This window comes from Tenrec ecaudatus, chromosome 8 (genome assembly GCF_050624435.1).
Source record: "Tenrec ecaudatus isolate mTenEca1 chromosome 8, mTenEca1.hap1, whole genome shotgun sequence".
Taxonomy (NCBI): domain Eukaryota; kingdom Metazoa; phylum Chordata; class Mammalia; order Afrosoricida; family Tenrecidae; genus Tenrec; species Tenrec ecaudatus.
The window spans coordinates 126,025,661-126,051,309 of record NC_134537.1 but is presented as its reverse complement, the minus strand read 5'-3'; the positions used below and the strand labels follow the sequence as shown (position 1 = coordinate 126,051,309).

The 25,649-nt window shown below is 47.8% G+C and overlaps 1 protein-coding gene across 7 annotated transcripts in view; it reads left to right on the top strand.

Moving 5' to 3' along the window:
• Nucleotides 1-25,649, top strand: part of TENM3 (teneurin transmembrane protein 3) — a 710,639-nt gene that overhangs the window by 664,089 nt on the left and 20,901 nt on the right. For all 7 annotated transcript variants that reach the window (XM_075556851.1, XM_075556855.1, XM_075556853.1 and 4 more), the window contains 2 exons: nucleotides 17,898-18,073; nucleotides 19,672-19,907. In XM_075556851.1, the coding sequence (XP_075412966.1) occupies nucleotides 17,898-18,073; nucleotides 19,672-19,907 (412 nt within the window). The remainder of the gene's footprint in view (nucleotides 1-17,897; nucleotides 18,074-19,671; nucleotides 19,908-25,649) is intronic.

Genomic DNA, 25,649 nt, shown 5'->3' with positions numbered 1-25,649 from the left:
CTGGATCAATTCTAGAAAGGATTTTAAAAGAAGGAAAGATGACAGGATAAAAAGGAAACATCTTATTTAGCTGAAATAAAAACGAAATGACAGGCTCTTTCCATGGAAGGACAGTTCTGAACTGAAAAATAGGATCAAGTTCAGGTAATAAGACCAAATATATATACATATATATATATATATACACAGAGAGAGAGAGATAGAACATGTGAAAATTATACTTTGAAACCACAACAGCCAGACCGTGCCTCCTCTATAAAGTTTTCCTTAAAAGCACCAAGGTTTTCCCTTCTACAAGAGTTATTGATGGATCGAGTCTAAGAGAGAGCATGAACAAGCCAATGGAAGTGTGCGTGAACTAAGTGTGATGGAGGACATTCCAGCTTGTGTCTGAAGAACAAGACAGAACTGCCCTTTTGAGTTTCCATGACTTTATATTTTCACAGGAGTAGGCAACCTCATTGTTTTCCCTCTGAGCAGGAGGTGGGTTCAAACCCATGGCTTTGTAGTTAGCAGCCCAGTTCAGAGCCCACTGAGTCACCAGGGCTCCTTGCTGGTGACTCCGGGGCTAGCGTATCATCAGGCCCTAATTGTGGCCTCTGGAAAGCTGCAAGCTGCAGACTCGCAGTGTGGTCGTGTTATTGTTTGGGGATGTCATCCTGTCAATTCTGACCCACGGTGTGGTCAGGGCTGTAACCTTTGTAGGAGAAGATTAGTAGGTCTTTCAGAAAGCATGGACCACCAAATGGGTTTGAACCGCCAACATTTCAGTTAGCAAGCAGGCATTCAGCCACGGTGCCACTCAAGCAGGCTCCTTGAGGGTCATCTTAACACCCTGATAGCTGATCCCCACCACGGTGCTCTTTCAGGAGCACTGCTGAGAAGCTAACTGAAAGCAGTGCTTGGCCTACGTGAGGGCCCACTGGGCACTTTCCACTGTGTTCTTGACATATGACTAGACTTCATCAAAGCTGATGTGTTCATGATTTCCACCAAGAAATAACTGTAGCTCTCTGAACTTTAGAAAGTCAGTAGGTCTTTTAGGGTTTCATTGTATTTTTCTTTAAAGTGATAAACTTAAGTAAATATTGGGATCAAATTGGGTGATGGCTAAGTATCTCGCAGAGCTATGTGATGGATTTTTTCAGTGCAGTGGGGGTAGACAGGGAAAGGTCTAGAGCAAGCAGAAAGAGCTAGTTTCTTTACATTGGAAAGGCATTTGCAGATCAGTGTGCATTTAGAAATGTAATTGTTGGCGAGGGTTTTTTATAGAAAGTCAAAAGAAATAGCAGAGTGTGGGGAAGGCTGCAGGCAGAGAGGGCACAGCAAAAGCAGGGCTCAGCGGCGTCATGGCAGTAGGCACACTTCAGTAGATGGACATTTTTAAAACATGCTGGCCAGGTCAGACACCAGTCCCTACCCCGTGTTACACCTCAGAAAGCTCACACGGAAAATGGAGGACAATGGCGGGGAGGCTGCTGAAGGCTAGACCATAGTGTAGCTACTGGGCTAGCTTGTCTTCCTCGGATGGTGACATTGTTCATCAAAAAGACTTACCAGAAAATTAAAAAGACAAGCTGCTGACTGGGGGAATATCTTTGAACATTGGAAACCCAACAAGAATCTAGTAACTGAAAAAATATATAAACCTTCAAAAACTTAACAAAACAAACCAAATAAAACTTCATAAAATGGACCAAAGACTGGGATAACGGTTTCATCAAAGAAGAAGCCGTTTCATCAAATAAGACAGCCAAGGGGCCACCACACTCTTGAAAAGATGCTCCACACCATGAGCCCTCAGAGAGATGCGCACCAAAACCACGCCAAGACATGGTTCTCTCCCATGAAGATCCTTACTTAACCACGAGTCCTGGTGGCACGGTGGGTTAGACATTAGGCTGCTAACCACAAGGTCGGTAGTTTGAACACACCAGCTGCTGAACAAGAGAGGTGAGACTTTCTATTCCTATTGTGGCAGGCTCAGAAACCCACACGAGAAGTTCTATCCTGTCCTGTAGGGTTGCTATGAGTTGAACTTGACTTGATTGCAGTGAGTTTGGTTTTTTTTTGTTTTGTTTTTTTTGACAATTCCTAAGATTAAAACACACAGAAAGAGAAAATAGCAAATGTTAATGAAGACATGTGAGGAATGGACAACAGAAACGTGGGTGAAGGGAGACGGTGGACAGTGTAAGACATGACAAAATAATAATTTATAAATCATCAAGGGTTCATGACGGAGGGGGGAACGGGGAGGGAGGGGCGAAAATGAGGAGCTGATATCAAGGGCTCAAGTAGAAAGAAAGAAAGAAAGAAAGAAAGAAAGAAAGAGAGAGAGAGAGAGAGAGAGAGAGAGAGAGAGAAAGAAAGAAAGAAACATTTTGAGAATGATGATAGCAACAAATGTGCTTGACACAATGGATATATGTCTGGATTGTGATAAGAATTGTACGAGCCCCCAGTGAAATTATATTTTAAAAGAAGAAGAAGTAGAGGACATGAGGACATTGGAACCCTGATCCACTGCTGGTGGAAATGCAGAATGATACAGTTGTAGAAAGCAGTGTGGCTACTGTGCAAAAAAATTGATAATCGAACTACCATTTTAAAAATGTTTTTTAACCCACTGAATTGATTGAGTCAACTCCAACGTAGAGCAGCCCTCTAGAGGAGAGGAGAACTGCTGTTTGGGGACTCTGAAACCAAATCTTTAAGGGAGCGGAGAGCCAGATCTTTCGCTCACAGAGCAGGTGATGGGCTTGAGCTGTTGACCTGGCAGCTAGCAGCAGAATGCTTATTCTACTGTCCCACCAGGGCTCCTCCTGGCCCAGCAATTCCGCTCCTGGGTTCACATCCAAGACATGGAAGCAGAGATTCCACAGAGACTTGTACACCGGCATTCATTGCAGCACTGTTCACAAGAGCCAAAAGGGAAACAACCCAGATGCTTATCAACAAATGAATGGGTCAACAAAATGTAGCACATACATACGTATGATGGAATTCCACTAGGTGACGTCATCGTGGTGCATGCTGCAGTACGATGGAGCTAAATGACATTCCACTGAGCACCCTAAGTCCCTCGCAAATGGATAACTTCATTTACATAAAAAGACAAATGTATGAGGCCAAAGGTTATTGGTGGTTACCAAGGGTGAGAGTGGGGAGGAAAAAGGTTAATGATGATTAAAAAAAGAACCCGCATTGATTAGCACAGCTGGTTATTGTCATTGCCGTTGATAAGTCGCATGGCTGTAAAGGGTCGATGGGCGCCATTGTGTGATAGATATATTTCCCACAACAAAAAGGTAGAGTAGCTGCTGAGACTGCTTATGTACAACCAAACACCTCACAGGCTTTGTTCCCTGGTTTGGAGATTCATGATCTTGATTTCATGGACATCATCACTCATTTGCCTAAACACATGCTTAGTGCTTCTGCTCGACCCCCTAGTTCTCTGCAGTCTGGGGGCTTGAAACTTGCAGGTAACCACCCAAGGCACCTTTGGTCTCTGTTCACACGAAGCAGTAAGGATGAAAGAGAAATAGGAGGAGGATATGGAATGTGTGGCTGACTGCCTCCAGGAGCATCCTCCTCCTCTGCCTTCCATCCAGGAGAACTGGATGGTGCCTGGCTACCATTACGGAACATTCAGGTCTATGAATCCATGAGCCGACTAAAGAATCCTGGTCAAAAGGAGAGAATGTCAAATAATTTCATACATTCTAGGCTTCCTGGAGTCATGGAGGTTAGCTAACGTCTCTGAAAATACTGTCTTGAGATTCTCTTTAAACCTTAAATAAAAACATCCCTAAGTCTGCATTCTCGCTCTCTCTCTTTTTTCTTTTACTGGCACCTAATTTTTATTGGCACCTAATTCACATATTATACAATTCAATTGCTCAATCATGCAATCACATCAAAAAGAACTATACAGTCACTACCTCAATCAATGTTAGATCCCCCCACCCCACCCCACATGGTTAAATCACCTTAAAAGTGTGCTGTGTAATCACAATCAGTTCTAGTACTTCCTCCTCACTTCCTCCTTCATTTTTATGCCAGAAATCCCCTCCCCCTCCCCATCTCCTACCCCCTACCCCCACATCCCTTATAAACCCTTGCATCTGTTATTATCTCCATGCACCCTCTCCTTTTGTGCTTCAAACACTGGGAAACCCAAATAGACACAAACAAACAAAACCTAAATTGAAATAAAGGGATAAGGATAAAATAATAATATAAAGGTAAAAATACAAATAATAAGAAAGAAAAGACCCTCAATCTTTAAAATGCCAGGGAAGAAATTGTTGTCATGGAAAACGCAAGAGAGACTTGCATCTAGAACAAATTCAGGTTGGAGCAATAGGGAGGTCAGCTGACCAAGTATCAAATTTGATGCGGCATAATCAAGTTTACAATGATCTCTCTCTTAGAGTACGGCTGTTCAAGACCCTGGCCTGTAGCTATTGGGGTCTGCCCATAGCTTAATCTAACTAGCTACTCTGTGCATGGGGTTGGGGTGCCCATTGTCCTCCACAGCCTTCTCACAATGGGTGTTCATAATTTTAACTTAAATAAAAACATCCTCTCTGTCTTCTTAAAACTGAGTACTAGTTTAGCTTAACTAATAAAAAAAAATTGTCTTGAGCATTAGGCTCTTTTAATAAATATATGGAATCAAATTGATAACAGCAACTCAATAGATTAGATAGTGGTGGGGAGATGAGTGAGTTTCCATTAATACAGGAGGGGCACTCAGAAAAGTAGGATAGGAATGTCTGTACACCGCACAGAATGTAATCATTGTCACTGAATGTCACATATAAAGCTGTTGACTGAGTGTGCGTTCTGTGTGTATTCTCAACAACAAGCCAATACACTTTGGTGCGGGGGAGGTAATGGCAACATTCTCGTTTTGGATTGCCTAAAATTGAATGTATGTAAGAAATAAGACAAGGTGGTTGCATCCAAAAACACTCAGTTCCTAACCAAAGGGTGGACTGTAAACCCACCCAAAGGTGCCTTGGCCCCTGGCCGTTCAGTGTGGGCCTACTAACCACTCGGTCTGGTTCCCGTACTCCCAGGGAGAAAGACGAGGTGGTTTGCACCACAAAGATGTGCAGTCTCAGAAACCCTCACCCTCACAGAGCCACCCTGAGTCCGCTTGTGCTTGAAGACCGTGGGGTGTATAAAGGTGCCCTCCCTGGGGACCAGCTTGGAGATTTCCTTCCAGAGGGTCACAGTCTGGAGAGCCCTATGGAGCAGAGATGGGACGTAAGGAGGCAGGGAACTAGAATCGTGGACATGCAGCCGCCACAACACAAAGAGAATGCTGGCTCCTTGTGAAAAATGTTGTTCATGTCATGGAACAATTTGTGTAGAAATGGTCCAATGGGAACCTAATCTGCTGTGTAAACTTCCCCCAACGCACAATCAAGTATTTTGTTTAAGCCTTGTATAGCGGTTCTACGCTGTACGCCTGGGGTCGCCGTGATTCAGGATCCACTCGGTGGCAGCTCACACAACCAGCTCCGTTCGCTTTCCCCCAGCCGTGGCTCCTAACGCCACCATGCAGCATCTTCTAGAACTTAAGCCTAGGAGTTCTCTAGCCCCCCATTGTCCCTCAGTGAGTCATTCCTCGTAGGTTTGCCGGGTGTTTTTTCATTGCTGCTGCTGCCCTGCTCCGCTCAGGCTTTGTAGATCACGTGCGGTGTCTGCTCCCGCCCCAGGCTAGCCGGCCACGGTCATGTCCATCTTCCTGTAAACCACTGTGGTTCACTATGGACCTGTCTGAAAAGAAAAGGGCTTTTAAGATATGACAAAATAATAATAATTTTTAAATTATCAAGGGTTCATGAGGGAGGGGGTGGCAAGACGGGGGGTGAGGAGCTGATACCAAGGGCTTGAGCAGAAAGCAAATGTTTTGAGAATGATGATGGCAACAAATGAGCAAATGTGCTTGACACGATGGATGTATGGATTGTGGTAAGAGTTGTACGAGCCCCAATAAAATGATATATATATATATATATATTTTAATCTAATGAATGGGAGAAACCTCGTGTGCCCCTCTGCCTTCTAAATGTTGTCAAGGAGAAAAGGCAAAGGGGAAAACCTTCCTCCGACTCCCAATTTCCTTTTCATATCTGTGAGCTTTCCCACTTCCAGATAGGCAGGTCTCTGCCAAACAAGATGACATTAGAATGACATTGGAATACATAAATTGCTGTCCTGGAATTAGATACTCCTGAGGAATCTTCGGTTCCACACAAAGGAGGGGGCTTCCGAAAGTTTGTGGGCCTCTGAAGAGGCGTGGTCAGTAAGCTCAATCCGCTCCAAGCATATCAGCGAAACGCTGCCTTGCTGACAATTGTCTTCTAAATCTACGCTGCTGATCCTCACATTTGAGACTGGTTACTCCTTGTGATTGCTCTGCACCGTGAAGGTCTCACTGCTCATGGCCTTCGTGGGAGTGACAGTCCTTCTAGTGTCCATGGTTTGTGCACTCCTGGTCGTCCACTCAGTCTGACCAGAGCGGCCCTATAGCACTGGGTTTCCAAGACTGCGATGCTTCCTTGGTTACGTACCCTAACCTTACTGAGACCAGCTCTGGCAGGCTGGGTGGTCGAGAGACACAAAGCCGACGACACTCAAACATTGATCAGAAAGAACTTTATATCAAGAAGTCGGTGTACATCAAGAAGACACCTCAGCCCGGTCCAACTCAAATCCATGAGTCTCGTGCTAACTGGAACCCTCTTCAGACGCGTGGTTGCAGGCCGGTGACGCACACAGTGAGTCAGATGCAGGGAGATCACAGGCCGGTGGGTGCGGAGATGTGTGGATCTCAGTGGAAATATGGCAGGGTGCCGACAGCCCCGGGGTCCGCAGCTCCCAAGGGGCCAGACCCTGGCGGCAGACAGAGACCCAGGCAAGCAGCAAGGAGAAGGGCAGAGGGCGAGCGCCAGGTCCCCAGTGTCGCCCTTATAGAAAGGCCCCACCTGCACAGAGTCATCATCAGCCTGTGACCTGCCTGACTGGCTGGACACCACCCCGACACGTTCATCCAGGTACAAATTGACAACATAACCACCACAGGAGCCCCTACGGTGTAGTGGGTTACGCACTGAGCCACTAATCCTAAGGTCTGCCGTTCAAAGCCACTGGCCACTACAAGAGAGAAAGGTGAGGCTGTCTGCTTCCATAAGGACTGACGAGCCACCCTGGTGGTGTCGTGGATGACACGTCAGCCCGCTCACAGCAGCTCGAAACCTCCCGTCTCGCCTCCTGTGAAAGATGAGGCTTCCTGCCTCCACGAGAAGTTACAATCTGGAAACCACAGGGGCGATTCTGCTCAGTCATTTTGAGGCAGATTCAACTCAGTGGCCGTTCAGTTTCACTGAAAGTTTCAGACTTCTTCCCCGGCCCCAATTTACCACATACCTGGTGCTGTAAAGTTGGGAACAGGGAGTGGAGCATTCAATGCTGCAGGTCGTGGAGGCTAGAAATAACCCCTCCCCCACCCCCACCCCCACAGTCTCCCAAGAGGAACCACAGCAGGGACAGTTAATCTTCTACATCTTTGCCTAGGTGGATAATTAGTCTCTATGCAAATGAAAGCCCGACGTTGCTAACAAATTCAAGACAAGAATCGCAACCATTTCAATGCACATTTCTACGTGTGACAGGGTGCATGAAGCGCCTGGAAGATAAACGATCGCGCCTACCTTTTCACTCCGTACAGGCAGGCACGGCTGGGCATCCGTGTTCTGGGCATCACATATGACTTTGGGGGGCAGGAAGACCAAGGCCTGCACAAAGTCAGTGCTTAGTGCCAAAGTTGTGCCCCAGAACAGGGTAGGAGAGAAACAGCCGGACGCCTGCTAAGGGTGCTGTGCTCCTGGAGGCAGCTGCCGAGCCTCGCTCTTCAGGCCACAGCCCAGCAGTGGGGCTGGCTGCAAACAGCCGGACAAGGATTTGAAGAATCGTCTCGTGAAGTCTAGGACCCACAGGCTGGCAGGGATCTCACCAACATTTCTTCTCTGGAGGGCAGACCATGGAAAGCTCGCCATTCGCTCCTTGTCTCCACCAAACCAGCTGCGTATGAAGCTGGCTGCCACTCGTAGAACCCTCCTCCATGTGAAATCCATGTGGTTTTCAATAGCAACCCTTCCAGGAATCTCCAGGCCATTTTATTCCCAAGATGCCATGGTGTAGACTGGAGCAGCCAGCTGAGTGCTTAACTGTTTGCGCCACCGAAGGATTCCTGATGCTACCGTTAGATGTAGTGGGTTACCCACTCCTTTTCCTTGTCCTCTTTCTATACCTCCCAGTCCATTTTCCCCACTACTTGCTGTGCCGGGAAGTAGTAATGGAAATGACTTGAACTGCTCTCTCTGCTTCTAGCAGCTGTACAGCCAGGGTGCTTAGCATCTGACTTCCCTCGAAGGGGTGGAGCCCAATTTATAATTCAACTAAACAGCAATATCACGTTCTCAGGCAACAGCCCAGTAAAGTCCCATGATCAAGTTTTCACCTATTGATTAAACGGTGTGGGTTTTCTGATGACTTTTGCCCCTGGGCGGTGCAAACAGTTAAGAGCTCAAGCACAAGCTGAATGGATGCTGGTTTAGGACTGCCCAGAGTCCCAGCACAAGAGAGACCGGGTGATCTTCTGAAGGTCACAGCCCTGAAATCCCTGGGGACGGGAGGCAGTTCTACTCTGCTTACCAGGTGTCAGGATGAGTTGGCATCAAGTAGACAGTAACTGACAACAAACCATGGGAGGAAATGTGGGCCGAAGGGGCACCAAGAGATGGATTCGCCCATTCGTCTAAGAGGGGTGGTGAGGAGTAAATTGGATTAGATACGAGAATGCAAGTCAAAAAGGCTTTCTACGAAACCATAGAAACCTCCATTAAACAAAAATATCAAAATGTGAAGCTCCACTCCCCTGAAGGATGTATCTCCATCTCTACCCCCACAGAAGCCCAGGTGCTTAGATGTACACCACGTCAAAATGGCAGTCTGGGCTTTCTTCGTGGGCTCAAAATATGTTCTTTTAGATGATCTTTCACTTGGGGGGACCCAAAGACGCTTAAAGGGACAAGTTCAGGCCTCTGGGATGAATGAACTAAAAATATAAATACAAGTATTTATAATTATAGTATTATAATTCTCATAAGGTAGGCCAGTGGCTCTCAACTTGTGGGTCATGACCCCTTTGTGGGTAGAATGGCCCATTCATAGGGGTCGCCTGATTCATAACAGTAGCAAAATATTTAGGAAGTAGCAACAAAAATAATTTCGTGGTTGGGGGTCACCACGACATGAGGAACTGTATGAAAGGGTCTCGGTGGGTAGCAGGTTGGGAACCACTGGACTAGGCCTTGCTCCCCTTGACGGCTGGGCAGGTGCATTATTGTGCTGGGGAAATTCCTCCGTTGGCTCTCACTGTTTTAGTTTCCTTCCAACCTCTTCTGAGTAAGCCCCTGTGGCTGCCCTGTGGCCTTTGAGAAAGCTTTCGAGGTTACCTCTTTAGAAGTTGAAGCAGGTTCCACTTACAGTCTTCCGAGCTGACCTCTGTACCTTGAGTGGAACGGACTCAGCAGGTGCCCTGACCATTTCTTTACGCACCCTAAGACATGTGTACTGAGAGACACGTGGACTGGGGGAGCTTGTCTGCAGCCATGCCCTGATCACAGAGACATGTTTAAACACTTTGTTTTGAAGAAGCCCGTGTGTATTGGACAGGGTTCTCTAGAGAGACAAACCAGATTGCTAGTAATGATATATAAATATATTTATAAAGATAGATATATAATTCAAGAAATAAACCATTAAATTATTTACAGATAGATAATACAAGAAATTAACAGTTAAATTATAAAGCAGTGAGACACTAGCAGTCCTTTAAGGCTTGAGAATTGCCAGTTGCCAGTCCCCTTCTGTAGAGAGAGCTGGGCTATATATACCCAGACAGCAAACAGCAAGGCAGGTCCCCAACTGTCATCAACTGTCAGTCCCCAGCTCCTGAGATGAACTTTCCAATCGTGTGGGCTTAAAGGGACCTCAACTTACAGCGACACAGTCCACAGGCTAGGCATCCCACAGGTAGTGTACCCCTTTAAACTGAGGCACAGAACAAGCAAGGTGAGGCTCACTGAGCCATTTATCCCTCTGCCCTTCAGTTAATCCTACTTGTGTTTATCGGCCAGGCTGGCACAATAAACTATAGCACCGTGCGTGTATACACTGGAGGCGTAGTAGCGATACTTTTTGACTGACCTCCCTTGACTAACCTCCCATAGATGGGAGTCCTCCAGTCATCCAAGTCTGCAGGCAGGAGGTGTCCTCGACGCAGCTCTCAGGGCAGGCTCGGACCTCCAGCGTGTGCCCATGCTAAAATCTGCTGCTCTCTCGCCTCCTCCAGACAGGTTTTATTTGGGTTAGATAGACTAGTCCGAGAGATAACGAAACAAAACCACACTCACTGCTATCGAGTCAGTGCCAACCCATAGTGCATGACCCTGTAAAACAGGGTAAAGCCGGCCCTGGGGGGTTTCCAAGGCTGTAACTGGTTGGGGGAGTAGAAAGCCTCATCTTTCTTCCATGGAGGAGCTGGTGGTTTCGAATTGCTTTGTGGTGCGCACCCCACTGGGGAACCCATCATGCCAGCAGGCCTCGTTTGGCTCTCACCCTGGTATAGATGGAGAGACTAGAATTTGGGTGTGAAAAGGTCTCATCTTCGAGACAGCCCGAGGCAGTGTCTGGCTGAACCTTAGACCGCCCATCTGCTCATAGGGCCACAGAGCACAAGCTTCTCAACCTCGGCCCTGTGCTCCCCGGAGATACAGCCGCTTCTCCAAGCCACCTGCTTACTTCACGGTTGGCACAAAAGTTCTCACAAAAGCAGAAGCTAATTGTTGAACACAACATTAGCTTACGGAAGCCACTTAGCGAGGAGGGGGACAGTAAGTAGCCGTGTCGCCGTCGAGATGAACGAGATGTAAAGAAATTGGTTCAAGAACCGCAAGTCTTTTCCACTTGAATAAATTAGCAGTGCCAATGGTCTATTGACGAGGAGTTGGTAACAGAGTCAGTCAATTTTTCCCCTTCAGCTGAGGATCCACTACAGATTTCTAAGCAGCCAAGTATTATAATAGTGGTGTTTCAGAAGATTAATTTGCTATCAGTAAGTCTGGGCAGAGGCAGAGAGGCCAGTTTTAAAAGTCTAAGGCAGCTTCGGGGATGAATAGAAAGACAAAGATCCCCGAGCCATTATGGAGGGGAAAATGAAGAGTTGGGAACTTCATCTCTGTGGGGGAGGGAGGTGAACTCTGTGTCAGGATGAATACGGTTTTCCCAGCCGAGAACGTCTGAGGCTGTGCCTCTACGGGCCAGTTGTCGATAATCCCCCGGCTTGGAAAACTTAAAGGGAGATTTAAAAAGAAGCCCACCGCAGCTGAAACAGCAAGTCTAGGCAAAATGCAATCAAAATTAAGCACAAGCAAGCAGATCAGCATCAAACAAGGGCATCGCATCCGTGAAAGAGCCAAAAAGTCATTGCGAGCCTAAGGGAGTTTGTCTCTTGCAGGGAGCGTCCTTTGTGAAGAGAGGTCAGTGGGGAGGCCGAGAGAAGGGCCTTTGCGAGGCTTTGGAAGCCACGGGGCTCAGCCCCGGTGCCCAGTGGACGGAAGGCCGAAAGTGGTGTGCTACTCACATTCCCTGCAGTCAATTCAAAACACTAATGAAAGCAAGCCACGTCTCAAATAGACCAGCTGGCCGGGGCAGGTCACCACAACGGCAGAGCAGCATTCGAGGAGCCACAAAGTGGCGCCTAGGCAGAGGATGTGTCCAGAGACCCGTGTTTGATGGAAATGGCTCTTTTACTGCCTGGGGTCAAAATACTTCAGAGGACTGTTGGGCACTCACTGGCACATTGTTTTTCCACTTTTGTGGAGATAAAGGAGGATGAGCTGGCGGCTTCTGAGAGTCCCTGGAAGTCATCTTGGACAATGTCTTTTCTCTCGCGTCCCTACCCAGGGAAGCCTAGGTGGTGGAGTGGTTACCATTGAACTGCCACGCCACTCCTCCGGAGAAAGGACTGTGAAGAGTGACAGTCTCAGGAACTCCCAGGAGCAGTTCAGCTCTATCCTGTGAGGTGGCGCCGATGGCAGCGAACTTGATTTGGGAGCTTACTCAGAGTTCCCTAATGATTGGACTCCCTGCTCCCATCCACCAGCCTGTGTGCTAATCTGTGAGGAGCTGGTCCATGCGGAAGTGAAGGCATGACTTAGTGATGGGCTGTGTGCTCCTTTTGAAGAACTGCCTCCCTGGCCTGGGAATGGCGTCCTTGTTACCTTTGCTGTTTCCATGGCTTCTCTTTGGGAAGTGATGTAGGTCACAGATGGTAGGGTATTTGTTTTGTTTTAGATTTTTGGCTCATTTTCAATACTTTTTAATTTTAAAAAATATTATAGAGTCATATGCAGTGTGTGGAACAATGCAAGCTATCCCTTGTACCCTTTACCCAATTTCCCCCAGTGGTAGTATCTTTCCCAACTGCAGTATTTTGACAGGGATGCAAAGATGCAGTCACTGCCTATTGATAGCACCAACCACTCCCCTCCCATCCCCAGCCCCTGCTTAATCTCCGGCAAACCCTGATATGTCCTCCTTCCCTACAACGGTCCTTTTTCAGCAACCCCGCCTACACCTGTTGGGACTGGCTTTTTTAAAGGAGCATCATCCTCTGGAGATTGTCCAGGTGGTTGTGCAGATTGGTCGCACATTTCTTTCTATTGCTGAATAGAATCCCGTGATCTGAATGTGCCAGATAGTAGGAATTTGTTGTTGTTGTTGTTGTTTTATAAACACTTTGCTTGGTTATAGTTTGTTGAGATCTCCCTGCCCGCCCCCAACCCGGCTTGTGACACTGACGAGGCTGCTTCAACAGTGCCATCTAATAAGCCTTAGGAAAGCCTTCCATTTCTTCCGAGCCTCTTCAGTCTCCAAGGTGGGAGCCCATGGGAGACCCCGTGCCATATAGCACCCCTCCCTGACGCTCACACACACACACCGCCCTCTCCACTCCCTGCCCAGACCCCACATCTCTGCCTCACCCAGCTTAGTCTCCACAGTGATGGGCTTTGTGCCTGTCGACCTCAGCATGCAACTATGGTATTCCAGAGCCCACTCCAGAGCCTTGGCTCTCTCCACAATTTACCTGCTGCTCAATTGGAGAAATGATAATAATAGTTCCTCTCCCCATGCAGACGTGTTATGCTCTTTGGACGGGCAAAGCCCTCAGGCTGCATCTTTCACAGAGAGGGGGTTGTGACAGTGCTGGGGGCCCATGTTCTAGATTCTAGATCTAGATTCTAGGAGCTCTGCTGCCAGTGCCTGCCCCCACGCCCCATTCCCGGCCTTTCTTGGGCAAGAGCGAGCTATAGCCCTCCCAGAGCCTTACCTGAGATTTCCTTTCTCCTCTCAAGGCACAAATTCACAACTCCTGGGGCTACGTCCTTAACGCTGGCCCACTAAGATCGCAGCTTAACCCTTCGTCTCTCTAACGGCACTGCCTACAAAGGTTACTTGTATTTTTATTTCCCAAAGAGCCAAAGGCTAGTAGGTTATAGTCTGAAAGTTCAGCATCGCGAGCAGTCTCTCGGTGTGCACAGCATCCCGTGATACAAAACGCCTGCCCAGCGGGAAAGGGAACGCACAGTCAGCCAGTGAAAGAGCCAAGTCAAAGGTTGGAGAAATGCTTTCGACAGGAGAAAGGTGACGCTTCTCCTTCCGATTGGATGGAGAGAGGTCGAGGGAGGGCAGGTCAGTGACAACAGCGGGAAGGAATCAGCAAGGCGCTGGCGGCTAGTGCCGGAGAGAAAGCTGGGTGCTCAGTCTCCAGGACTGACAATGGACACAGACGGGGCATCTAGCAGTTCCGACTCAGACTCAGCCCTGAGATTCAGTGAGAGCCTCATGGAACCGTCTAACTACACCACATCAGGGGTTTCTCCCCCTCTCTGTAAAGGGTGCCCGGGGTGGGGGTGGGGTAGTGTAAACCATGCAGCACGGAGCTCTCTGATATAGTGGTATTCCAAAGATGATCTTTGAAAGCATAAGTGCATTCAAGGATTCTTCCCAGCGTCCTGGGAGAACTCAAAGGGGACTCTGGGACTGTGGCAATAACTTCACCAGCATCCAGAAAGTCTGGCTCGGGGATGCTTCGATGTCGCCCCCACACAAATGAGATCTGGGACTGGGTGTCAAACAGGCAGCACCCCTGCATGGTGACTCAGACCCCAAGCCCCAGTTAACCAGGTCACCGTACGGGCAGCGGGCTGCCCGGCTCCCTCATTCATGAGGTGATCTGCGTGAATCCGGAGTGTCTCTTTCTACAGGCAGACCCAGGTTACCTTTAATTGATCGTGTGGGAGAGCAGAGTGTCCACCATGAACAAGCGATGGGAGGAAATTCAAGCAAATTCCTATCCCCAAACTTCCCCATCCATCAGAAATCAAAATGCGCTCTCGAAAAAACTGAGCGGGGGAGAGAATGCCAAGTAGTGCTGGCGCTGGGTGCTGGGAAGAGAAGTTGGCAACCAGGTCAGAAAGGTCAGCATTGGACCCTAGGCTGCTTTGTCTGCCACTCTGTACTTCTGCTTCACTGTAGAAAAAAACCTTCATTTGTCTCTGTGGAAGCACTGTTTCTACAAACAAACAAAGACAACACACTGTGTTGAACCTCAGCCTTTGTGCTCTAACCTAGAGGCATGGCAGTTAGAGACAAGGGGGACAGATGCCTGCTTCATTTCCTGAACTCTGCCTTCTATATGTGCAAACAATGAGTGCAGTTAACGAGCATTTACCTTCGGCTCATTCCCTAACCACCCCCTCCACCCCTATGTGCATGCCCATGCTGCCGCTGGCAGGGCTGCTGTGCACACTGGCACATCAAGTCAGTCGTGTGGGTGATCTGACTGATACTGTCCCCACGGAACTAAAGGGATCAACTCATCACAAGGCACCAAGCAGACACCGCCTGGCCTTCTCCTGGGGCCTTGGCCTTGGGGTACCTCCTATACCTCCATTCCCTGAGCCGCCCTCCTGATCACTCACCATACTCAGAGCTGGTTTTTACATGCCCTTTTATTGCCAAGTGGCCACCAAGCACTTTGCCAGTCCTTTCTCCCCTCGGCCCGCCCTACCACCCATGAGGATGGCCCTCTGCCCTCTCTGTGCTCTCAGGAGTGTTTCCTGTACTCTCCGCAATGTCCTCTGGCTCTTTCATAACATCCTTTACTGGTTCGGCGCCTGGAATATGGTTCCAGTGTTCATTTCCCATAGAACCTTCTATGGCTAGGAGCACCCTTGGCCGACACAGGCTACAATGCAGCCGTAAGCTATTGTGGTCCCGGTGGGATTCTTAGCTTCTCCTCCAAAAGTTTGCGTTCTACTTCTTTCTTTCAGAGAATTTGAAATTTTCTCTGGTGTGACCACGAAGAACCAAGTCACAAAAATTTAATGTTTCTTGGCAAAATGGAACTATACATGCATATTTAGGGCCCTAGATTCTAATGTTTTAAACGCGAGTCCCTCTTGCATTTATGAGCTGAGAAAAAGTAAAGTTCACCAAAACGCCAAACTCAGTGCCATAGAGCCCACTCCAGCTCACGGTACCCTGTAAACAGAGTAGAACTGCCACCAGCTTCCGAAACTCTCCCTCTTTATGCAGCTAGAGATCCCTGTCTTCCCCCAGGGAGCAGCGACTGGTGGTTTAAGCTGCTGAACTCCTGATTAGCAGCCCAACGTAGAACCTCTACACCACCTGGGACGATATGTTTACTAGGAAAAGTAAGCCATAGAGGCCTGAATACAGGCATGGACATATGTAAATATATTTATGATTATGGGGGAAATAGATCTATGTGCATATATTTACAGGTTTAGTAGTAGGGTACCAGATGGACATTGGGCCTCCACTCACGCACTCCCTCGATACAAGAGCACCTTGCTCAACTAAACAGTCATTCCATGATACCCACTTTCCCGACACGATCTCTGAAGACAAACGTGTGCATAAGCAAATGTGGTGAAAAAAGCTGATGGTGCCCGGCTATCAAAAGATATAGTGTCTGGGGTCTTAAAGGCTTAAAGGTAAACAAGAGACCATCTAGCCCTAAAGCAACAAAGCCTACATGGAAGAAGCACACCATCATGTGTGATCATGAGGGGTTGAAGGGACCAGGTCTCAAGCACCAAAGAACAAAAAATTATATCATCGTGAATCAGGGGAGGTGTGGGATGGGGACCCAATGCCCATCTGTAGACAACTGGACATCCCTTGCAGTGGGGTAGTGGGGAGGAGATGAGTCATTCAGGGTGCAGTGTAGCATTGATGAAACATACAACTCTCCTCTAGTTCTTAAACGCTTCCTCCACCACCTACTATCATGATCCCAAATCTACCTGACAAACCTGGTTAGACCAGAGGATGCACAGTGGTGCAGATAGGAACTGGAAACACAGGGGATCCAGGACAGATGAACCCCTCAGGACCAGTGGTGAGAGAGGTGATACTGGGAGGGAGGAGGGAAAGGGAAATAGAAAGGAGAAACCGATTACAAGGATCTACATGTGACCTCCTCCCTGGGGGATGAACAACAGAAAAGTGAGTGAAGGGAGACCGTCGGACCATGTAAGATATGACAAAATAATAATTTATAAATTTTCAAGGGTTCATGAGGGAGGGGGAGCAGGAAGGAGGGGGAAAAAAGAAAAATGAGGAGCTGATTCCAGGAGCCCAAGCAGAAAGCGAGTGTTTTCAGAATGATGAGGGCAACGAATGTATAAGTGTGCTTTTCACGGTTGATGTATGTGTGGATTGTGATTAGAGTTGTATGAAACCCAATAAAATGATTAAAGTAAAAAGAAAAGTAAACATATTCTTAGAAAAGGTAAAGGTATCATTAAAAACGTATCATTTGTTGTTGTGGGTGTTGGTGACTATCAAGTTGACTTCAACTCACAGAGACCCCATGTAACAGAGCTGCTCCATGGATTTTTCTTGACCTTCATCTTTGTGGATGTAGAGTGCCAGGTCTTTGTCCCACAGAACCACTGGGTGGGTTTCACAGCTGACCCCTTGAGCACTGTGGTACCAGGGGTCCGTAAACAATCCTTTCGTGTCAGGAAAGATGGCATGTTATTTCAGGCAACATACCAAGCCACCATTCAAGGTATCATCCATTCCTACGAGGTCCATACAGACCGGACACATTGTCACCAGCAATACTTAGGTCCCACTTGGCCATCATGTCACTGAGAAATACAGTTTTCCATTGGCTTTGATTTTATCAATTTGTGGAGGTTGTCACAAGCTATTAAAGGAATAATTTTACATATGCAAATATACATGTGTCTGTCTGCGTACGTTCCCCCCCCCCATGTTATATGTATATATGAATATATTGCCCTACCATAGAGGGCATACATTAGAAAAACTTTAAACACTGATATCGCGGGGACTTAAATCTATTTGGTAGGAAAGATAGAGGAATACTGAGGACATTAATGCCAGCAAACATGTTCTCTTTGAAACTGCAAATTAGATGTGCGGGCGGATTGTGGTCATACTTCAAAGAATAATATCCTGAGATGGAGAGCTATTCTGTTTACTCTTGCTGTCGCCGGTGAGGTTTTTCTCTGCCAGACAGGCTTGTGATTACTTCAAAGCATGTTTGAAGTCCTCACTCTGCACAGCTCATGCACAAAGACAAATAGTCATCCAAATTCGTGCAGCTAATGTTGTCACGCTTTTTATGTGCAAGGAAGACGAGCCTGCAGCTTTGCATTTAACACCAAGTTCATGTCTCCTTCGTTTAGCTATGACAGCGAAGGTCGCCTGACAAATGTGACGTTTCCAACTGGAGTGGTCACAAACCTTCATGGGGACATGGACAAGGCAATCACAGTGGACATTGAGTCATCCAGCCGGGAAGAGGATGTCAGCATCACTTCAAATCTCTCCTCGATTGATTCCTTCTACACCATGGTCCAAGGTAAGCACGAGAGGCCAGTTGTAAACCGATCCTGTGTGTACGGTCTCACCAACACAGGAAGCGTGAGTGACAATCCCGGTCTCCTGTAAGACGGTCGGAAGGAGAGAGGTGAAAGCATGAACCTCCACAAGCACAGGTGAAACCGTCTGATGTAGACGTATGATAATTATGTGTGCATGTTCAAAGTAACAGAATATATAAAATAATCACAATATATAAAATATATTATGTTCGTCTAAAAACTGTCTTTTCTCGCTCCCATTTAATGAAATAATTTAATTCCAAGTCCTCCCAGGCGATCATCCCATTCGGGTCCCTGAACACAGTTCTTGGGAGCATGTCCCATCCCCTATATTGTGAGAGCAGCGGTTTGAGACACAGCTCTTTTTGGATCAACCTACGACGTCACTTGAAATTTTATCCCAAACTCCCCAACTCCTCATAGGGACCTTCTGTGGTGTTTTGTTGTTGTTTTCATTCACTCTAAAGGCATATTATTGGATACAAAATCTTCCATCGACTTTGGTTTTATAAATGTGTTGAAGTATTGAAAGAATTGAAAGGTCTTTCAATAATATTTTATGTGTACCAATAGATACATGTGTGTCCAGCGTCATGAGACCAACCCCTGGCCATGCTCCTTTGTTCTAATACTTTGTAGAGATGAAAAGTGAGCACTTGCAGGTGGACAGCCAAGGGGCATCTGGGATGCCCACAGTGCTGTGTGCCAAACGCGTAGAGCCAGTTCCTAGTTAACTGCTCCAGACTAAGCTGCCATCCTCCGTGAGCAGCCAGCCTTGTAAAGCACCCTTCAATAAGAGACCTGTCTGCCATTACACTAGCAGCCGTGAGGTTACAGCGCTAAGAGTAATTACACACTACATCTGTGTGATCTTTCTTTGACTCATTTGTTAAGCCAGTCCCTCAAGAAATCTCATATTCTCTAAAACCAGTATTGCCTTGGTTCAATTTCTTCCCCTCAAATGGCCTTCTGTTATTGGAAATCTGAGAGTTGACAGGGAAGTGGCAATAGTAGAGTCTTCATTTTGCTGTGTTTGGGAGGAGACCAAATTATGGTCTGACACCCTCCCCGCTCTTTTAGCATTAATTTTGGGAGAAAAGTAACACCTATTTTGGCATACAAGGTATAACTGTCAAAAGAATCAAAGCGTCTTTGACAGAGAATAACGAGTGGCAGGCATAAAGGCTTCTGAGACCTTGGTGAAGAAGGCACCAGCTTCCTAGAAGATGACATGCTGGCTCTTCACCAAGCACTTACTGCACGCGCCATGGGGGCAAGCCCTCCTCTCATGCGGCAAAACTAACCAAGGACACAGAAGAGATAGCTGTTGAATGGAGGGTTTCCAGTACTCCCAAAGCTGGCCTGTAATATTCAACCGAACCTCTTAGAGTACAAAATGCTAAAGAAAAGACATTTTAAAATCAAAGCTGTTTTGTTACTGTCCTAAGGACGTCATTAAGGACTCGTCATTGCCTTGTCCAAGGAAATCAGAATTTTAGATCGCGGCGAACTACAAAACCATCCAGTGTTGAATCCTTCGCTGCAGCCGTGCTTCCTGCCTCTTTTGTATTTTCAGATCAACTAAGAAACAGCTACCAGATTGGATACGACAGCTCCCTCAGAATAATCTACGCCAGTGGGCTGGATTCCCATTACCAAACAGAGCCGCACGTCCTCGCTGGCACAGCTAACCCCACTGTGGCCAAGAGGAACATGACACTCCCTGGCGAGAATGGTCAGAATCTGGTAGAATGGCGATTCCGGAAAGAGCAAGCCCAAGGGAAAGTCAATGTCTTTGGTCGAAAGCTGAGGGTAAGTACGTCTTGGGACGTGGTGGTAGCTGCCCCGTCCACAGCCTTGTCCACCGGCCCCTCCGTGGGGGCAGCTCACCCCAGTTCACTTTCATCGGTGGATGGCTACAATTGGGGTGACACCTTTACCTCAGGACATGATGACCACCCACCTGGGAAACTGCTTCTAATGAAAACCACTTACTGTAGAAAATGGTTGGGTTTTTTTTTCCTTTTCTATTTTCCCCCTCTATAGCTGTGACTAAAAATACATTCTTCCCGGGAAACACAGGAAATTGCACCTCGCACAGCCCCAGCCAGCCTGGCTGTCAATTGATCCTTGTTTTACTAACGACTTAATCATCTCGTCCTTTCCTTCGCCCACTCTGTAGGAGTGATGACTTCTTCGTGGGCGGATGGGGATTGAGTAAGAATTGGTTTAAGCATTGAACGTTTTCCAAAGCACAAATATGCATATTAAAAAGAGCTGGGCTAGGGATTGAAAGGTGAATGCTTGCTCTCAGGTTGTCCAGGATGGACACGAGAGGTCGGGCAAATGGGGGGTTACTGAGTTCAGCCCCAACTGCTGCCTCGTGACCACTGATGGAAAACTGCATGCCCGTGCTGGGTGGCTTCTTCCTCCTCCTCTTCCTCCTCTTCTCCTCCTCCTCCTCCTCCTCCTCCTCTTCTCCTCCTCTTCCTCCTCCTCCTCCTCCTTTTTTTTCCACAAGAAATGTCATGGTTCTTCTGATGGTGTTCGTGTAAGTGGTCTTTGCACTGTTCTTGCGCCTTCTCCTCCCGTTCATCTTGTGGGCCAGACAGGAAGTGATCCAAAAAGTATTGCTACAGAACCACAGAAACTTTTAACAAGCAAAAGTACCCAACGGGAAGCGCTGGTGTCTCTGCATAGTGGCCACCGTGATGCATACACTTCTCCAGGTGGTGTTCCGTCGCTCCAGCCCTTCCCTGGAGATGCTCACGCTCCTCCTGTGCCCCATGGGACAGACCTCCATGCCGCCTCACGGGGCTCAAACGGTGTTCCTTGGAATGTTCTCTGAGTTTGGGGAACGAAAACTCTGAAGGGGTGAGATCACGACTGTAGGATGGATGGGGCAGGCTTCCCTACAAATTTCTCCTAGGGGAGCCCCACGCGGGTACCTTGTTGTGATGGAAAACATCCCTCTCAGCATCCCTGGATGTTTTTCTCAGCATGGTGTCCATGTTCTTGGACCCTTTGGGGGCCCCAGAGAACAGTCTCTGTAACCCTCTGAGCTGACCACCCTCCCTGCCTGGCATGTCCCCGGTCCAGCAGATCTCTTCGGAAGATGCTGCTTAGATTGAGCGTATTGTTTTGAAAGTTATCCTAATGAGATGAAGAAACATGTAGGACTGAGAGAATAGACAGAGTTGAAAGACGCTTTGTTGAGAATAAATCCTTGCATGTATGAACTAAAACCCCAGTAGGGATACTTGTGACTGAGCTGGTAGATGTCAAAGACAAACTGTGATTTCCAGCAGTTACTTAGTAACAAGAGCACAGGGAACTACCCTCCCACCGCCACAAACTGAACCTGGCTTTAGCTTAGAAATATCAACTGCTTTTAGCTTAGAAAGCCTTCTTAGTGACGGTGTTTTGCTTGCCATCAGAAAAAAATAAAAAACACTTAAAATCAAGAAGAGAGAAGAAAACATGGACTATACCATTAATGTCCTTTCACCGATAACAACAATAAAAAAAATCATCAAATCATTACAGCCTGACAAGGTTCTTGGCTATTTCCAAGAGGTAGAAATGAAGTAGAAAGTTTCTGTGGATTAAATACAGACTAGACTTTGATTCCACTTCAGTTTCGAGGTTGGTGTGTGAGACTCTCCATATATGCCTAGAACCAATGTTACTACTCACCCGTAGTCCAGCCAGGGGAGCCAGGACACCCTAGGGCCAGGCCTCCCTGGGTCGGGCGTTCTGACAAGCAGCGTTGAGGGGAGACTGGAGGGAGGTTAGAGGAATGAGAAGGGAAAGCATCGGAACCCCAATGAGGGGAACAAGATTGAGCACAGGCCGGAGACTGAAATCAGAAGTAAACTCCAGCACCTCTCTTTGACCCGGGTCTCACTAGCTAATCCTTTCCCCATCTGTCCTCATGACTTCCTGCTTCCTGGGACCATGGCAAACTATAAGTTAGTCCACAGGCATTATCTTCCTCCATGATCCCTGAAGCGGTGGTCGTGTACATGCATACATATCGGGTGCACACGGGCTCCGTACTTTCAGACAGAGAGCTGCATCATGCATCAAAAGACAAGAGATGCTTCTGACACCTGTGCTCTTCACTGGACATGCCGCAGACGCCATCACAGGGCTTGACCAGAATTTGGATGACATGGGTACTAGATCAGGCTCCATCAGATCTCAGCCTCAACACCCTTAGCTTTCTGTGCAGTCGTATAGATAATATATCACCTAAGTCATATGAGATCGATGTTATTCCTGTAGCTATGATACAGTTTAACTCTGTGTCACACAAGTATTACAAGGATCAAGTAGGACGACATCAGAACACTTTGAAAAGAGCCCCACCTCATCCGGAGAACGGCAGCCACACACTCCAACAATGGTCCTACATAACGAACATGCAGCTGGGCAGGAAAGAAGCTGTTGAGCTTGCTGGATAGGAAAATAGTGATGGAGAAGAGGGAAGCCGATGGGAACTCCTCTGTCCAGGAGCCGACCCCATCAAAGAATGCCTGCTGTGCTTTCAGCCAAAGGAGCCTTGGGCTAAGTGGTGCCCTGGGATGAGCCTGGGCCTGCTAACTACAAAGGGTTGCAGTTCAAACCCACCAATTGATTCTTGGGAGAACAATGAGGTATTCTCTGTAAATCCCATAAAGATGTACAGTCTTGGAAGCCCTGGATATGGACAGGGTTTCTAGGAGTCGGAATCCACTCAGTGGCAGTGAGTATTCTTTGAGACAAGCTTGGTCTAATGTTGAGTGGCATAGGGGGTTATGCATTGGGCTGCTAATTGAAAAGTCCGTAGTTTGAAGTCTCGAGGCTCTCCATGGAAGAAAGGTGAGGCTTTCTACTCCTGTAAACCCATAGGGGCAGTTCGACCTTGTCCCATACATCAGAATTGACTCCATGGCAGTGAGTTTGTTTTGGGTTTCTCTCTCTCTCTTCTCTCTCTCTCTCTCTCTCTCTCTCTCTCTCTCTCTCTGTGTGTGTGTGTGTGTGTGTGTGTCTCCCCCATCCCCACCCACACCCACCAGCACTGCCTTTCTAGAAATGAGGAATCGTAGAGGGAAAGAGAGTTGAAAGCAGAGAAAACTCAATTTTAAGTCTCTGGATCTCTGCCTGATTCTAAATGAAGACAGTCTCTCACTTGCAGGCAGAATGGAGCAGTGCACACACAGAAATGGGTGTTAGTTTCTTCCTAAATAGCCCAACGACAATGCCTCAGCAAGGTGCTTCGGAGAAGGCACTGTTTTACATGGTCTGTTCAGCCGCACGAGAGGAGATTTCCAGCTGATATGTTTGATTGCTCTCCTAGAGACAATGCCAAGATCATCGGGGAGGATTTCTTCCTTTCAAGATGAGATTGGATGTGCCCTCTCTGACTGCTAATTTTATTCCTTGGTGGGTTCTGAGAGGGGCATTCTAGGGAGAAAGTGATGGCATGAAAACCTGGCTTAAGGACCGAACCTGGAGTCGGTCAGAGCAGGGACGAGAGGGGACAGGAGAAGACCCGGGCAAGCCTGACCATCGGGATCAGCGCCCCAGCCATCTGTTCCACCACCCTGGCGCCTCTTCCTCCTGAGATGTTTCCCAGCAGAGACCTGTGCGGCTTTCCTACGTGCCTGGCCTAAATTTAGCTGCATGCTTAGTGCACGGTGGACACTCCAGATATTTATCAAATGGATGTCAGGCTGTGGAAAACCAGCCTTTACAATGTGGATGATCACTATTTGGTTGCACCTAGCCTTCCCTGAGACAGAGAGAGAGACAGACAGACAGACAGAGGGGGAGAGAGAGGACCGTGATGTGGGTAACCCAAAGGGGCCACGTAGAGAAGGAGACTGGGGTTTAGGATGGCCGGGAGGAAATGAGCATCCTGCACATACAATTGAGGTATTGATGAGAAACGAGCCACTAGAACAAGCCCTCTCAGGTGCCCGTCTTCATTTAGTTCTCGAAACAACCGTGTCAGGTGTACGTGTGAACACTATTAGCACTCTCGGGATAAAGAGGAGCCCAGGTGCATGACATGATTTGGACCCACGTTCTCGTATGAGTAAGTCGGAACTCAGACACATAATTATTGTCGGTGTTCATGTTCTATGTACCTGGGGCTTGACGGTTAACCTGCTTTTCCTCACGTGATTTAGTGTCTGAGACAAGGGGAAAGATTGGGTGTAAGAACAATGAAGAGATTTCGAAGAAAATGGCGATGATGAAGTAAGGTCAGCAAAACCCCACTGCCACCAAGTCGATTCTGACTCCAAAACATCGAGACAAGGCGGTGGAGAGTTAGGTGGTTAAGAAAAGGCAGGGGCTAGAAGAGGGGGGGGGCGGCATTATGTAAGAAACTAAAAATGTAGATTTCTGTGAAACACTGCATTAAAGGAAGTGGCTGTAAGAAAATGAACTCCTGACACACGTGGAAAATCGTACGCAGAATACAAATAAGACACTTGCAAACGTGCCTTGTTTTCGCCCGAGCTGGAGGTTGAGCCTGCCTTTCATCAGTGACGGAAAATTGTTATGCCACTCTCATAATAAATATTCACTCTAATAATATTCATCTTCAGAACCTGCCCAGAATTCAAATGCTGAAAGGAAGACCGCTAATGAATCATTTTTTAAAAAGCAATCTTCAAAATGCGAAAGCCAGAGACGTGTTGAGAGGCATGCATAAATATGCGAACATATCCAGATCTTACCATGCCGGGCACATTTGTGTGACATCCTGTTTCTCACTGTGATCCGAGGGCGCAGCCTTGAGGGCGATTGCTGAGCAGGTAGCAGTTGTCGATGACGAAACAGCCTGCAGCACGTGGACGCTCGGACGGGGACACGGGCCTGCGTGGTGCCGCTCAGGAGCCAGCCGCTCTCAGAGGCCAGAGGAGCGGCTGGCATTTGATGAGGCTGGCACCTCCTGGGGACATTGTTGAACTCCCTTTATTCCTCCGTGTTGTAAGCGTCCCAGGAGTGGGGCACCGCCCCTGCCCTCTTCCAGTAGCAAGAGGAGGTGCGAAGTGATTTGAATCAGGGGGGCAGGACCTTGGGAAAGGGGCGTGAACCACGTGCATTGACCCACACGCAAAGGGGCATGAGCCACGTGATTGCGTCCAGATGCAACATCGGGGTCATTTTACGTGGCTGTGCGTGATGGCAACCATCTGATATGAAGTTCTCTTTCTTGAGATGAGCGTTTACTGTTTGTATAACCGAAATGTTTGTTCAAAGGCCACTAGGGCATGGGACTGGGCTGCTTCCTTTGTGAATGCCTTCACACACACACACACGCTCACACGTGTGTGTCCCAAATCACTTGAGAAAGTTCAAATGGCTACCTGGCGGCGTGGGCAGCAGCAATATTTTGGTAAAAGCACCCATGGCAAAAACAGGTTCTCACCCAGCCGTTCCTAGAGAACGTTCCGTGACTTCGGTTATGGTCTGCAGTGTGTGTCCGCATCCCCGTTCTTCAGCAGCCGATGCCCCCTCCCACTGATTTGTCCCATGCCCCTCCCCCAATGCTTCATC